The 15,409-nt window shown below is 39.2% G+C and overlaps 1 protein-coding gene and 1 long non-coding RNA gene across 3 annotated transcripts in view; both read left to right on the forward strand.

Annotated features, from left to right (window-relative positions):
* The window catches only part of LOC117339250 (TBC1 domain family member 14-like), a 55,611-nt gene extending 53,961 nt beyond the window's left edge, over window positions 1–1,650 (forward strand). The window contains exon 12 of the mRNA XM_033900729.1: window positions 862–1,650. Coding sequence (XP_033756620.1) covers window positions 862–1,055 — 194 coding nt within the window. The 3' untranslated portion in view covers window positions 1,056–1,650. The remainder of the gene's footprint in view (window positions 1–861) is intronic.
* Window positions 1,651–6,704: 5,054 nt separating this feature from the next.
* On the forward strand, window positions 6,705–8,918 carry LOC117339415. Of its 2 annotated transcripts, none has more exons than XR_004535188.1 (2): window positions 6,705–8,197; window positions 8,273–8,918. It is a non-coding gene; the product is annotated as an uncharacterized LOC117339415 (long non-coding RNA). The 2 variants fall into 2 exon arrangements; XR_004535189.1 differs by having other exon boundaries at window positions 6,705–8,158.
* The last annotated feature ends 6,491 nt before the right edge of the window (window positions 8,919–15,409 follow it).

A 15,409-nucleotide genomic window follows, 5' to 3' on the forward strand; every position in this document is an offset into this window, starting at 1 on the left:
TACCAGACCTATATTATATATCCCAGACCTGTATTATATACCAGACCTGTGTTATATATCCCAGACCTGTATTATATATCCCAGACCTGTATTATATACCCCAGACCTGTATTATATACCCCAGACCTGTATTATATACCCCAGACATGTATTATATACCCCAGACCTGTATTATATACCCCAGACCTGTATTATATATCCCAGACCTATATTATATATCCCAGACCTGTGTTATATACCCCAGACCTGTGTTATATACCCCAGACCTGTATTATATGTACCAGACCTGTATTATATATCTCAGACCTGTATTATATACCCAAGACCTGTATTATATACCCCAGACCTGTATTATATTCCCCAGACCTGTATTATATACCCCAGACCTGTATTATATACCCCAGACCTGTATTATATACCCCAGACCTGTATTATATAACCAGACCTATATTATATACCCCAGACCTGTATTATATACCCCAGACCTGTATTATATATCTCAGACCTGTATTATATATCTCAGACCTGAATTATATATCTCAGACCTGTATTATATACCCAAGACCTGTATTATATACCCCAGACCTGTATTATATTCCCCAGACCTGTATTATATACCCCAGACCTATATTATATACCCCAGACCTGTATTATATACCCCAGACCTGTATTATATACCCCAGACCTGTATTATATACCCCAGACCTGTATTATATATCTCAGACCTGTATTATATAACCAGACCTATATTATATATACCAGACCTGTATTATATATCTCAGACCTGTATTATATATCTCAGACCTGTATTATATAACTGTACATGTGTTTCACATATTTCCTGTAATTGACATGTTTCAGGAATCCTGAAGATGTTTGAAAATGTCCTGATACACCACGACTTTATACACTGTGTCCAGTTCCTCACCAAGCTGCCAGACACACTGTGTGCTGATACACTGTTCAGGAATATAGAATCGATCAGAATGAATATAGACAAGAAAAGGTTCACGCAGATTCTGGCAGGGAACAAAGAGCCTAAGGACAATACATGATCCCTGGGCTCATATAAGGAGTGTTATCACAAGATATTCAAACAGGCCCAGTCCGGAACTGGGTCTCTTTTGTGAGACTAGCTTTGAAAATGTGATATTTTTGTGAATTAAGAGAGGGAAATTAAGTATTTTTGAATGGAGATGAAATTTTATCAGAAGAATGTTGTATGAAAGAATTTTTTTTTTTAATTGTTAAAAAAAGTGAATGATAGAGTTGTAAAAAGAATTTGTGACAGATCTGTTGAATGAGATTATAATATAGAGGTACATATCGCGTATATTGTAACTAAAAAGTATTGTATAAAATACATCTTGTTAACCAGCCCGGTGCTGGATAAACCGTGTAAGGTTTTGTTGTAAAATGCTTTACCCTGAGAGGGAATCAAACAGTCTGATATTCTTTGTTATTAAGACTGTTACCTGTGTAACTATCAAGAGATCATGGTACATTTGAAAAACAAGGAATTTTGTGTGAGGTTCTTTCATGACATATCATGTTGGATTTCATTTGAAAAGAACGATGAATTTGTTAAACGATTGTATTAAATATAAATGTTACCTCAATATTTGCACAATAAATATTTCTAATGCTAAATTATACTCGCTCAAATATTTTGCAATTGTTCAAATATATTGATAGCAAGAATCTTTATCATTATAAAAGTTTCGCTGAATAATCCTATTTCCTCTTACTGTTAACTGTGCCATCTATTTCCTCTGACAGTAAACTGTACCATCTATTTCCTCTGACAATGAATTGGACTGTCTGACAGTGAAATGTATATATACTTTATATTAGATACTTCTAATATTCAATCTAATATGTCCACAATAAAATCTCCTCTAAACACTGAGGAATTATAAAGTTGTACTGTAATGAAGTCTTGGAGTCATGTGATTACTCACTGTTGAATGTTGATGTGAGATTCACGACGTATTGTTACCCTACTCACGAGCATGATACATCGCTGATGAAGCTGGTCTTCTCTGTCTGCTACCAAGATACTGTAAGCTGGGCTTTTCAATGTCCGTTACTAGAACTTCAACATGGCGAGTGTGTTACTAAAACACAGCAGATCTTTTCATATCTATTACTAAAACACAGCTGATCTTTTCACATCTATTACTAAAACACAGCAGATCTTTTCACATCTATTACTAAAACACAGCAGATCTTTTCACATCTATTACTAACACACAGCAGATCTTTTCATTAACACAGCTGATCTTTTCACATCTATTACTAAAACACAGCAGATCTTTTCACATCTATTACTAAAACACAGCAGATCTTTTCACATCTATTACTAACACACAGCAGATCTTTTCACATCTATTACTAAAACACAGCAGATCTTTTCACATCTATTACTAAAACACAGCAGATCTTTTCACATCTGTTACTAAAACACAGCAGATCTTTTCACATCTATTACTAAAACACAGCAGATCTTTTCACATCTATAACTGAAACGTTACCAGCTGGTAGTCTTCCGATTGTGAATTACTTGTACTGTAAGTTTATTAGAGAACAAACTCTGTGATAAACTATTCTCCTCTACAAAACACCATAACCTTTGTGCAAAATCACATTCCCCCTAACAGTGCATGTAAAATTATCTCCCCTTGGTTAAATTTCTGAGAGTGGCCTACTTCAAGCGTTAACTGTAGTGACGATGGTAGATATGAAGAGAAACACCAAATATATCTTGTCATCTTTTGCTCAACGATCAATTTCCTTTGGTCAGACTACAAAAACTAGTCGAAGACTCCATTTACACTTGTGACACTATTTGGAAGCAGTGATTGGTTGTTATTTATACGCATATGTAGTCACATTAGATGGAACAGCCCATATGTAATCACATTAGATGGAACAGCCCCTATGTAATCACATTAGATGGAACAGCCCATATGTAGTCACATTAGATGGAACAGCCCATATGTAGTCACATTAGATGGAACAGCCCATATGTGGTCACATTAGATGGAACAGCCCATATGTGGTCACATTAGATGGAACAGCCCATATGTAGTCACATTAGATGGAACAGCCCATATGTAGTCACATTAGATGGAACAGCCCATATGTAGTCACATTAGATGGAACAGCCCATATGTAGTCACATTAGATGGAACAGCCCATATGTAGTCACATTAGATGGAACAGCCCATATGTAGTCACATTAGATGGAACAGCCCATATGTAGTCACATTAGATGGAACAGCCCATATGTAGTCACATTAGATGGAACAGCCCATATGTAGTCACATTAGATGGAACAGCCTGAGTAGCATAAATAGTTGACTCTTGAAGTAGGCCAGTGACATTTGTGGAACTAAAATTATAATTGACTTTGTAATAAAGTGTTGGTCCAACACAGTTTGCTTGTGGAATAGACAGTCTTTGATTGCAATATTCAAACAAATACTCACACAAATGGCCTTGTAAGTAAACAAGTCCGCTGATCGTAATATACTGATATATGTTAATGAAGCTTGTGTTTATTTAATGTTCCCAATGTGTATATGTATGAACTTGTCTGTATACGTTGATTTCATTCATTGAAAAACATTTTTATTTTGACTTGTGTATAATTATGTGAGTGAATGTATGTAAAACCTGTCCAATTGATTCGGAGACTTTCATACCGGTAAAGAGTTTGAGTGTGACCGATCGGGGACCAGATTTTTAAACTGAACCTTGGCTCCTTTAACCTATTTTTCCTATAAAATATTGTGATATACATTACTAGATTGGGCATTCTCTTATTGATTTATATGTTGTCTTTGAGTGTACAGACAGATTCCTATTAGAGACCTTCATCAAATCAACACACTTATACCATACAAACCACCAACAACATTTTTGTATGTTTTTATTCTTCAAACAGGGAAGTTAACGAAACACCTGGTTTTACTCTCCCCTGTCCTGGTCTCCATGTAAGTCTATCTTGTTAATAACTTACCCATGTTTTATCAATTCTGAGTTAGAATCACGGTTTTATTTATAAATCAGTATCCTTATTATTCACAGCAACAAAAATTATTGTAATTTTTTTTCTTAGTAAAAGTTATCTCCCCTTTGAATTCATTTTCAGAATGATTTAAAGCCAAAAAAGTCCAAAAGTAAATGTGATTTGCCATTTCATTGTACAGATTTGTTGTATGAAACGCTCAAAGTATTATGCATAGGAGAGCTCATGTTGATTTAAAAAAAATATGTGATAAATAAGATAGAAATATATGTGTCCAGATATAGAAATATTTGTGTCCAGATATATTCCAGATGAACAGTTCACCTACTTATATTACAGACATCCTATTATATGGTGACCAACTGTCATCTTAATTCATCCTATTACGCAGATATACCCTGGATTCTCAGTAGAGTTTCTTTCGGCTTCCCATGATTACTTTGTACTCAGGGGTTTGAAGGGACTTGTTCATGTGATATACATATGTATATGTTTTATCCTTCAAATTTCTAGAAAAGGTGATTTGACATCATCCACAGCCCCTGGTGAAAATCACTCTATTTATTGATCATTGAAATAAGCGATAGTTCCATTTTCATCTAAGGCCAAAGATGATTTGACAACTGAAAACTGCTAAATGCCAAGGGTCATTACTGAAAGTCCTGATTCCCCTTAGCCCAAGTTTCCTCTGTCCCTGACACATGACATTGTGTCATGGTCAGAGGAAACTCGGGCTAGATTTCCCTGTAAACTGTTACTGATAAGATATAGACTATTTACTGCCCGTTCTGCTGTAACGTAGGTGATCTGTCAAATCGCTGTAACTTAGGTGATCTGTCAAATCGCTGTAACTTAGGTGATCTGTCAAATCACTGTAACTTAGGTGATCTGTCAAATCGCTGTAACTTAGGTGATCTGTCAAATCTGATAAGAAGTAAAATGCTATCTGGGTATGGGGGACCTTTCAGCCTATAAATGACGTGATTACTGTATTGTTATATATAGAGTTATCGCTTTGCTTGCTAGACAATGGATATATAATGTTATCTGTTGTGATGTATAAAACTTAGTGCTTGCCATGTATATTAGACAATGAATAATTTATTGGACGAGATGCAATGCAAACTATTATAGCTATCTCTCTTAAAGGGAAAACAACCAATAAGTTGTAGTAGGGCCATTTTCATTTATTTAGACAAGAAGGCACAAACCACCTCAAATTGTAAATGTCCAAGTAAACTGAACTTAGAACAAATAGACTTAAGTTGATCCAGGTACAGTAGATCTCAGTTTGCCCTAGTCAACAGGGCCAAACTTTTATATCTCATTAAGGTTGTTACTCTTTTTCTATGAGGTTTATTTTTGGCTGTAGAATAAAATAAAATGCAAAACAAGAAACTAAAAATGATTTTTTTTACAAAACTGGTTTTTTTTTTGCTGCAAAAAAAAAAATCAGTTTTGCATAATTTTGTTTGTAACACTGCATAAAATTTGAACCATCAGAACAGGAATTACAGTATTTCCCCAGACTTCTCCAGATGTGAATAGCAAGTCACTCTTTCATGTACATTGGTCCAGCCATTTTGTCTGATTAAATGTGAAAGTGCCCTATGTATATGTAAAGGGAAGACGTGTGTATGCGTGGAAAGGAACGATTGATATGATTAAGAGATTATATATGGATGTAAATAGTTGATCAGTATAGAAGGAAAAACAATTCCACTTGTTGTGACACAACTTTTCAAGGTAAGCCTTTGTAAATATGAAATTTTACAAAAGGGCTGTGATATAGAATCTTAATACTCTCTGATATTACTGTGAGGAGCATAAGAGTGTCAAGCTCCTGTATACTTAACATATTTATCCTGCAATAAGCCCATGTCTGGTAATAAGCCTGTGCCTGGTAATAAGCCCATGTCTGGTAATAAGCCCATGTCTGGTAATAAGTCCATGTCTGGTAATAAGCCCATGTCTGGTAATAAGCCCATGTCTGGTGATAAGTCCATGTCTGGTGATAAACCTATGTCTGGTAATAAGTCCATGTCTGGTAATAAGTCCATGCCTGGTAATAAGTCCATGTCTGGTAATAAGCCCATGCCTGATAATAAGTCCATGTCTGGTAATAAGCCCATGTCTGGTGATAAGCCTGTGCCTGGTAATAAGACCATGTCTGGTAATAAGCCTGTGCCTGGTAATAAGTCCATGTCTGGTGATAAGCCTGTGCCTGGTAATAAGTCCATGTCTGGTGATAAGCCCATGTCTGGTAATAAGCCCATGTCTGGTAATAAGCCTGTGCCTGGTAATAAGACCATGTCTGGTAATAAGCCTGTGCCTGGTAATAAGTCCATGTCTGGTAATAAGCCCATGCCTGGTAATAAGTCCATGTCTGGTAATAAGCCCATGTCTGGTAATAAGCCCATGCCTGATAATAAGCTTGTGCCTGGTAATAAGCCCATGTCTGGTTATAAGCCCATGACTGGTAATAAGCTCATGTCTGGTAATAAGTTCATGTCTGGTAATAAGCCGGTGCCTAATAATAAGCCTGTGCCTGGTAATAAGTCCATGTCTGGTAATAAGCCCATGCCTGGTAATAAGTCCATGTCTGGTAATAAGCCCATGTCTGGTAATAAGCCCATGCCTGATAATAAGCTTGTGCCTGGTAATAAGCCCATGTCTGGTTATAAGCCCATGACTGGTAATAAGCTCATGTCTGGTAATAAGCCCATGTCTGGTAATAAGCCCATGTCTGGCAATAAGCCCATGTCTGGTAATAAGCCCATGCCTGGTGATAAGCCCACCAATACCTATTGCAATTCATTGAAAATGCTAACAAATGCTATTTTCTTACTTCGTAGTTTTTTTTTGTTTTTTTTTGCTCCCTGGGCTTATTACAGGATAGATACAGTGATAAACTCAACATTTGTCACACTTTATGTGGCAATTTACCAAGTGTACAATATATAGTATTGAATATAAAAAGTTACAAGATTATTTTTACACAAGATTGATAAGGTCATTTCATATACTTTTGATATACATGTGTATGTGAAAACATTGTGACCGCCTTCAACACTCAAGTCCAGAATTGATTTATTTTTATATTTCATCTGATGGATAATGGAATATAGGCCATTACCATGGAGACTGAACACGATACTCCAATGTATTATAGACATCTGATGATTATTATGTTTTAGGAGCATTACTGTTGGCGCCATTGTCAATCACTTAAACATGTGTCATAATGTGCATTGTATTTGAAATTGAAAACTATATCATCCCATTCACATTTGTTTCTGTGAAATTCTACTGTTATCTGGGCAATTCAGTTCTCAGATTTTTTTTTAACTCTGGTCTCTTTTTCTCTATTGAATCTTTTAGCCATTGTCAATGCAAGGTGTTAACTTTGATTATGTATGTGTTACGTGTCCTTAGACTTGCTATGTGTAGTGAAAATTGTTTGAAGGCAAAGCCAAATTTAGAATGTTTGTATTTATTTGGGTTTGTTTCCCCAATTCAGTCTATTTCAGCTCCAAGTATACTGTTTATCAGATGGCTGTGATTTGGGTGGTTCTAGGTCCGAAAGTTGTCCAATAACTATGAATTGAACTTTGTCAAGCTCTCAGTTTTTGACTTGGTTCAGTTCTGACAGGGTTACTATGAGTACGGCTTGGTTCAGTCAGCGTTTACTAGGAGTGCGGCTTGGTTCAGTTCTGATAGTCAGGGTTTACTACAAGTGCGGTTTGGTTCAGTATTGACAGTCAGTGTTACTACGAGTACGGCTTGGTTCAGTTCTGACAGTCAGTGTTACTATGAGTACGGCTTGGTTCAGTTCTGATAGTCAGAGTTACTACGAGTACGGCTTGGTTCAGTTCTGATAGTCAGGGTTACTATGAGTACGGCTTGGTTCAGTTCTGACAGTCAGAGTTACTACGAGTACGGCTTGGTTCAGTTCTGATAGTCAGGGTTACTATGAGTACGGCTTGGTTCAGTTCTGACAGTCAGAGTTACTACGAGTACGGCTTGGTTCAGTTCTGATAGTCAGGGTTACTATGAGTACGGCTTGGTTCAGTTCTGACAGTCAGAGTTACTATGAGTACGGCTTGGTTCAGTTCTGACAGTCAGGTTACTATGAGTACGACTTGGTTCAGTTCTGACAGTCAGGTTACTATGAGTACGACTTGGTTCAGTTCTGACAGTCAGGGTTACTACGAGTACGGCTTGGTTCAGTTCTGACAGGGTTACTATGAGTACAGCTTGGTTCAGTTCTGATAGTCAGGGTTACTATGAGTACGGCTTGGTTCAGTTCTGATAGTCAGGGTTACTATGAGTACGGCTTGGTTCAGTTCTGACAGGGTTACTATGAGTACGGCTTGGTTCAGTTCTGACAGTCAGTGTTACTATGAGTGCGGCTTGGTTCAGTTCTGACAGTCAGGGTTACTATGAGTGCGGCTTGGTTCAGTTCTGACAGTCAGGGTTACTATGAGTGCGGCAATTCAAATTCACCACTGCTATACCCATCTTTGCTGACCAAAGATTTGATCCCAAACAAGTTTGTTAGGAAACTGGATTGTAACCTTTGGCCAGGAAAGATGTATTAAGGTATCACGATGCTCAACACAGTATCACATCTTATACAAATCTTAATTGTTTTATTTAATCATCTCTGTATACCAACTCCATGCTGGCTCCCTGGAGGACTTGATGGAATAAGGGGTCCTGGTGAGTAGGGTGGATGGGGCAGATTTAGGTGTGACTATGGTGTGCCTACTAATGTAATATAACACAGGAAAACCTGTCATTCCAGTTATACTAGTGAGAGAGTTGTGTCCCTTGTATTCAGTTTCACCAATGCATTTTGAACAATACAATTTCTGAAAGATTACAAATTTTGTTTTGTTTTTATGTTGCATTAATCTGACAATGGGTAAATGTTTTCGCCATTGTATGATAACAATATCTAACAGAGAATGTTGAATAAGACAGCCAGGACACAAATGTACCGATATACATGTACATGAAGGTATTTCACTGGGAGGAACAGTTACTGATGCCTTGAAATTGGGGCAAATCTCGACTATTTAATAAAAAAATGAATAAGAAATTCAGCATAACATTACAAATGAGGAAATGTAAAGAGTGCCAGAAGTTAAATGGAAAATCACATTTATGCCAAAATGATTCTCCACACAGAATTAGATTTCACACTCGAAATGAGTATTTGTTGGGAAATTAAAATGGCAAAGATAAAAATCATTAAAAGCCTTTGTAAAAAAAATAAGGTAGAACAAACTTGACAAAGGAGTCGTAGAACAAAAATAAGGCCGAGTTAAACTAAAAGATACCCCTCAAATTGGCCGGAATCCACAAGTAGCATGCTCCTGGGCCTTGTCCGTCATCTACACATAAAAGACTTAAAAGACTGTCTGAAATCTATGGATAACACTTCTGATTACCTAATGAATATTTACTGACACAGATGAAGCATGATTTTGGCAAATTCAAGGAAATACCCCAGACAAGTAGTCTTAAAGTTTAACCCAGAATGGTACAAGGTCCTGGTCATCAGTAACCCAGAATGGTACAAGATCCTGGTCATCAGTAACCCAGAATGGTACAAGGTCCTGTGATCAGTACCCCAGAATGGTACAAGGTCCTGTGATCAGTACCCCAGAATGGTACAAGGTCCTGTGATCGTACCCCAGAATGGTACAAGGTCCTGTGGTCAATAACCCAGAATGGTACAAGGTCCTGTGATCAGTAACCCAGAATGGTACAAGGTCCTGGGATCAGTAACCCAGAATGGTACAAGGTCCTGTGATCGTACCCCAGAATGGTACAAGGTCCTGTGATCGTACCCCAGAACGGTACAAGGTCCTGTGATCGTACCCCAGAACGGTACAAGGTCCTGTGGTCAGTAACCCAGAATGGTACAAGGTCCTGGTCATCAGTAACCAAGAATGGTACAAGGTCCTGGTCATCAGTAACCCAGAATGGTACAAGGTCCTGTGGTCAATAACCCAGAATGGTACAAGGTCCTGTGATCAGTACCCCAGAAAGGTACAAGGTCCTGGTCATCAGTAACCAAGAATGGTACAAGGTCCTGTGATCGTACCCCAGAATGGTACAAGGTCCTGTGATCAGTACCCCAGAATGGTACAAGGTCCTGTCATCAGTACCCGAGAATGGTACGAGGTCCTGTGATCAGTAACCCAGAATGATACAAGTCCTGATTATCAGTACCCCAGAATGGTACAAGGTCCTGTCATCAGTAACCCAGAATGGTACAAGGTCCTGTCATCAGTAACCCAGAATGATACAAGTCCTGATTATCAGTACCCCAGAATGGTACAAGGTCCTGTCATCAGTAACCCAGAATGGTACAAGGTCCTGTCATCAGTAACCCAGAATGATACAAGTCCTGATTATCAGTACCCCAGAATGGTACAAGGTCCTGTCATCAGTAACCCAGAATGGTACAAGGTCCTGTCATCAGTAACCCAGAATGATACAAGGTCCTGATTATCAGTACCCCAGAATGGTACAAGGTCCTGTGGTCAATAACCCAGAATGGTACAAGGTCCTGTGGTCAGTAACCCAGAATGATACAAGGTCCTGTCATCAGTAACCCAGAATGGTACAAGGTCCTGTGATCAGTAACCCAGAATGGTACAAGGTCCTGGTCATCAGTAACCCAGAATGGTACAAGGTCCTGGTCATCAGTAACCCAGAATGGTACAAGGCCCTGGTCATCAGTAACCCAGAATGGTACAAGGTCCTGTGGTCAATAACCCAGAATGGTACAAGGTCCTGTGGTCAGTAACCCAGAATGGTACAAGGTCCTGGTCATCAGTAACCCAGAATGGTACAAGGTCCTGGGATCAGTAACCCAGAATGGTACAAGGTCCTGATTATCAGTAACCCAGAGTGGTACAAGGTCCTGGTCATCAGTAACCCAGAATGGTACAAGGTCCTGGTCATCAGTAACCCAGAATGGTACAAGGTCCTGTGGTCAATAACCCAGAATGGTACAAGGTCCTGTGGTCAGTAACCCAGAATGGTACAAGGTCCTGTCATCAGTAACCCAGAATGATACAAGGTCCTGTCATCAGTAACCCAGAATGGTACAAGGTCCTGTGATCAGTAACCCAGAATGGTACAAGGTCCTGGTCATCAGTAACCCAGAATGGTACAAGGTCCTGGTCATCAGTAACCCAGAATGGTACAAGGCCCTGGTCATCAGTAACCCAGAATGGTACAAGGTCCTGTGATCAGTAACCCAGAATGGTACAAGGTCCTGTGATCAGTAACCCAGAATGGTACAAGGTCCTGGTCATCAGTAACCCAGAATGGTACAAGGTCCTGGTCATCAGTAACCCAGAATGATACAAGGTCCTGTGATCAGTAACCCAGAATGGTACAAGGTCCTGTGATCAGTAACCCGAGAATGGTACAAGGTCCTGTGGTCAGTAACCCAGAATGGTACAAGGTCCTGGTCATCAGTAACCCAGAATGGTACAAGGTCCTGGGATCAGTAACCCAGAATGGTACAAGGTCCTGATTATCAGTAACCCAGAGTGGTACAAGGTCCTGGTCATCAGTAACCCAGAATGGTACAAGGTCCTGGTCATCAGTAACCCAGAATGGTACAAGGTCCTGTGGTCAATAACCCAGAATGGTACAAGGTCCTGTGGTCAGTAACCCAGAATGGTACAAGGTCCTGTCATCAGTAACCCAGAATGATACAAGGTCCTGTCATCAGTAACCCAGAATGGTACAAGGTCCTGTGATCAGTAACCCAGAATGGTACAAGGTCCTGGTCATCAGTAACCCAGAATGGTACAAGGTCCTGGTCATCAGTAACCCAGAATGGTACAAGGCCCTGGTCATCAGTAACCCAGAATGGTACAAGGTCCTGTGATCAGTAACCCAGAATGGTACAAGGTCCTGTGATCAGTAACCCAGAATGGTACAAGGTCCTGGTCATCAGTAACCCAGAATGGTACAAGGTCCTGGTCATCAGTAACCCAGAATGATACAAGGTCCTGTGATCAGTAACCCAGAATGGTACAAGGTCCTGTGATCAGTAACCCGAGAATGGTACAAGGTCCTGTGGTCAGTAACCCAGAACGGTACAAGATCCTGTGATCAGTAACCCAGAATGGTACAAGGTCCTGTGATCAGTAACCCAGAATAGTACAAGGTCCTGATTATCAGTAACCCAGAATGGTACAAGGCCCTGGTCATCAGTAACCCAGAGTGGTACAAGGTCCTGGTCATCAGTAACCCAGAATGGTACAAGGTCCTGTGATCAGTAACCCAGAATGGTACAAGGTCCTGTGATCAGTAACCCAGAATGGTACAAGGTCCTGGTCATCAGTAACCCAGAATGGTACAAGGTCCTGGTCATCAGTAACCCAGAATGATACAAGGTCCTGTGATCAGTAACCCAGAATGGTACAAGGTCCTGTGATCAGTAACCCGAGAATGGTACAAGGTCCTGTGGTCAGTAACCCAGAACGGTACAAGATCCTGTGATCAGTAACCCAGAATGGTACAAGGTCCTGTGATCAGTAACCCAGAATAGTACAAGGTCCTGATTATCAGTAACCCAGAATGGTACAAGGTCCTGTGGTCAATAACCCAGAATGGTACAAGGTCCTGTGGTCAGTACCCCAGAATAGTACAAGGTCCTGATTATCAGTAGTATCGAATGATTGATGAAATCGTGTTCTACTAGGGGTACTGCGATCATACGTATGACCCACTACCCTAAACGTGTCTGTTGATCAAAGTCTTTTCCGGTGTCGATTGCCGTGAGCTTTCAATGGAGTTTGCCGAAAAAAATCTTACTTTACGTTCTTCATTTGACAAGTTCGGAATATCTGAAATAGTGTCAGTTATAAACTACCAGAGTTCGAACTACGACTAGCTAGAAAACTATTGTTTTTATTGGAAAGAATATGCGTTCGAACAATCCGCCGATTCAAACTGACGGAGGTTTACCGTATCTGGACTAATGCTATTCAATCAACACGTATAACGAAATCTGTATCATTTTTTGTTTCCATTCGTTCTATCTATATAACGAACTACTTGTATAACGAATTAAATTTCCTGGTCCCTTGGAGTTCATTACAAACGAGTTTTACTGTATATTTAAGGATAGTGGAAGAAAAAAGTATACCCTTACCAAATTTGAAAAACAAATCATTTTACAAACGATTTAATTCCTCAATAAACAAGAGAACCAGAGGGCCTGCATCGATCACCTGGATATTTCGGTAATCATGGCAAAAGTACTCTCATATAAGTTATATTACCAATATTTTCCTATTTTTATTTCTTTGAGCTGTCTCACCAAACAATGGGTCAAATGTCGACCTAATCCTGTCATTCTTAAAGAAGAAAATCGGAAGAAGGAGGATTTTAAATTTGTTTCGCTGTATTTCCCATGCTAGGCCCCACCTCTCTGGCCCCGGGGAAGCAACACCCATCATTTATATAACACCTGGTCTCATTTGCTGGATAATGGTCTGGACCAAATTTCCTCAAAATCCATTCAGTCGTTCAGGACTAGTAGCGATTTAAAGGAGTTACGTCTACTTCCCCTATTGGGCCCCGCCGCCCTTCAGCCCGAATAGAGCCACAATCTCCAGTTACAGAACATAAGATCTCCTTTTCTCAATAATGCTCCAGACCAAATTTCATCAGAATCTATTCTGGCATTCAGGACTTGTGGTGATTAAAAATCATCTCTCTTTTCCATATTGGACCCCTCCTTTCTGGCCCCTGGGGAGCCACACCCTCCGTTCAGTCTCTCAGGACTAGAAGCTATTTAAAGGATTTAACTCTGTTCCGAATGTCATCAAAATCCATTCAGGACTAGGAGGAATTTAAAGAATTTATTTCAATTTCCTGTATGTGGCCCTGCCCTCCGACCCCAGGGGAACCACGTCATCAATTTATATGACATGCGATCTCCTTTGCCCAATAATGCTGCAGGCCACATATCATAAAAATAAATTCAGGCGTTCAGGACAAAGAAATGTTGACCCTTCGGGCCAGGTGAGCAAAAAAGTAAGTACACTGTACATTATGGGTATTAGCTTAATCTTGTTACCCCATTTAGCATATTGCGCATGTGAGCCGAACTAGTCATGTTCATAGACAGACCGCTAAAATTCCTGAAAAGAATAATTTTATTTGTAAGGAAAGACTTTAAATACTAAAGCAGACCGTCTTTCGATTGACATAATTCGTGGTTTCCAACATTTAGCTAAATCTACACTGTCAGACCTGAAGTGACATACTGTTGTTACACGTCATGTATCAATCTTAATTACTGACGTCATTCTGACGTAGAAATAAAAACGATTTTAAACTACAAACGTAACCGAAATAATTACCTTCGTAATTCGAATCACAAGTATTGCCTGCATAATTCTCAAAGTGTGAAACTTACCGTTTCATTAAGAAGAAAAAAAAATGTCCTGATTCCTAAAAAAACTGTAACAGCCTCACAGTTTCGGGGACGCGCTACTGTGTGACATGTGGTTTCGGCACGGAAACGGCAGGGTGACCAATAAGGCAAGCTAAATTCTCTATATTTTTTCTAAGCGTATCTATTTTACTTAAATTGATGTGCACGGGTTCAGAGGATGTTTCGGTGACTTAACTGTCTAAAATAGTTATTACAATCCCCTGTTGAATGTGCAAACATCCGTGGACATTGTCAATACCTATGCTGAATTCGCTATGCATTTGAGCGTTTTTTCCCCAAATATATCTGTATTACATATTTGTAGAATAGGATTTCCGCATCTTAGTAAGGAATTAAGAGTTGCGCGATATCATTCAAGTAATGGTTTTATGTTAATGCTCCTTTTAAGCAGTAAAATGTTAATTGTTATGGCGAAAAATCAATGTTAGTACTGGGATTTCGGTTAAATTGTTGTCCTGGTGTCTAAATTGAAATGGCGATGAAGAAAAAACGGGATTGTGGCTAAACATATAACCTAGTGACAGAAACAGACTTATAATCATTTACATCAAATAAATGATTCTCTACCCGAAACTAAATCACTAAATTCTGGCAAAGTCCAAGTTAGAAGTTAGCGTATGTGGGACCTATATATACAAATATATAAAAGGTTCTTCGTGCAATTAAACTGTGAATGCTGTAAAATCCTAGAGCACATTATACTATCCAACATTATGAAGCATGCTGACAACCATAGCACCCTGTAACCACTCCACCACGGTTTCCGTAAATTAAGATCACGCGAGAGTCGTGAGCTTAATTTTAGATTTCTTAGAAGACGTATCACAGACTGTAAATGATGGAAAGCAGAGCGATGTCCTCATCATGGACTT

Source organism: Pecten maximus, chromosome 12 (genome assembly GCF_902652985.1).
Source record: "Pecten maximus chromosome 12, xPecMax1.1, whole genome shotgun sequence".
NCBI lineage: Eukaryota > Metazoa > Mollusca > Bivalvia > Pectinida > Pectinidae > Pecten > Pecten maximus.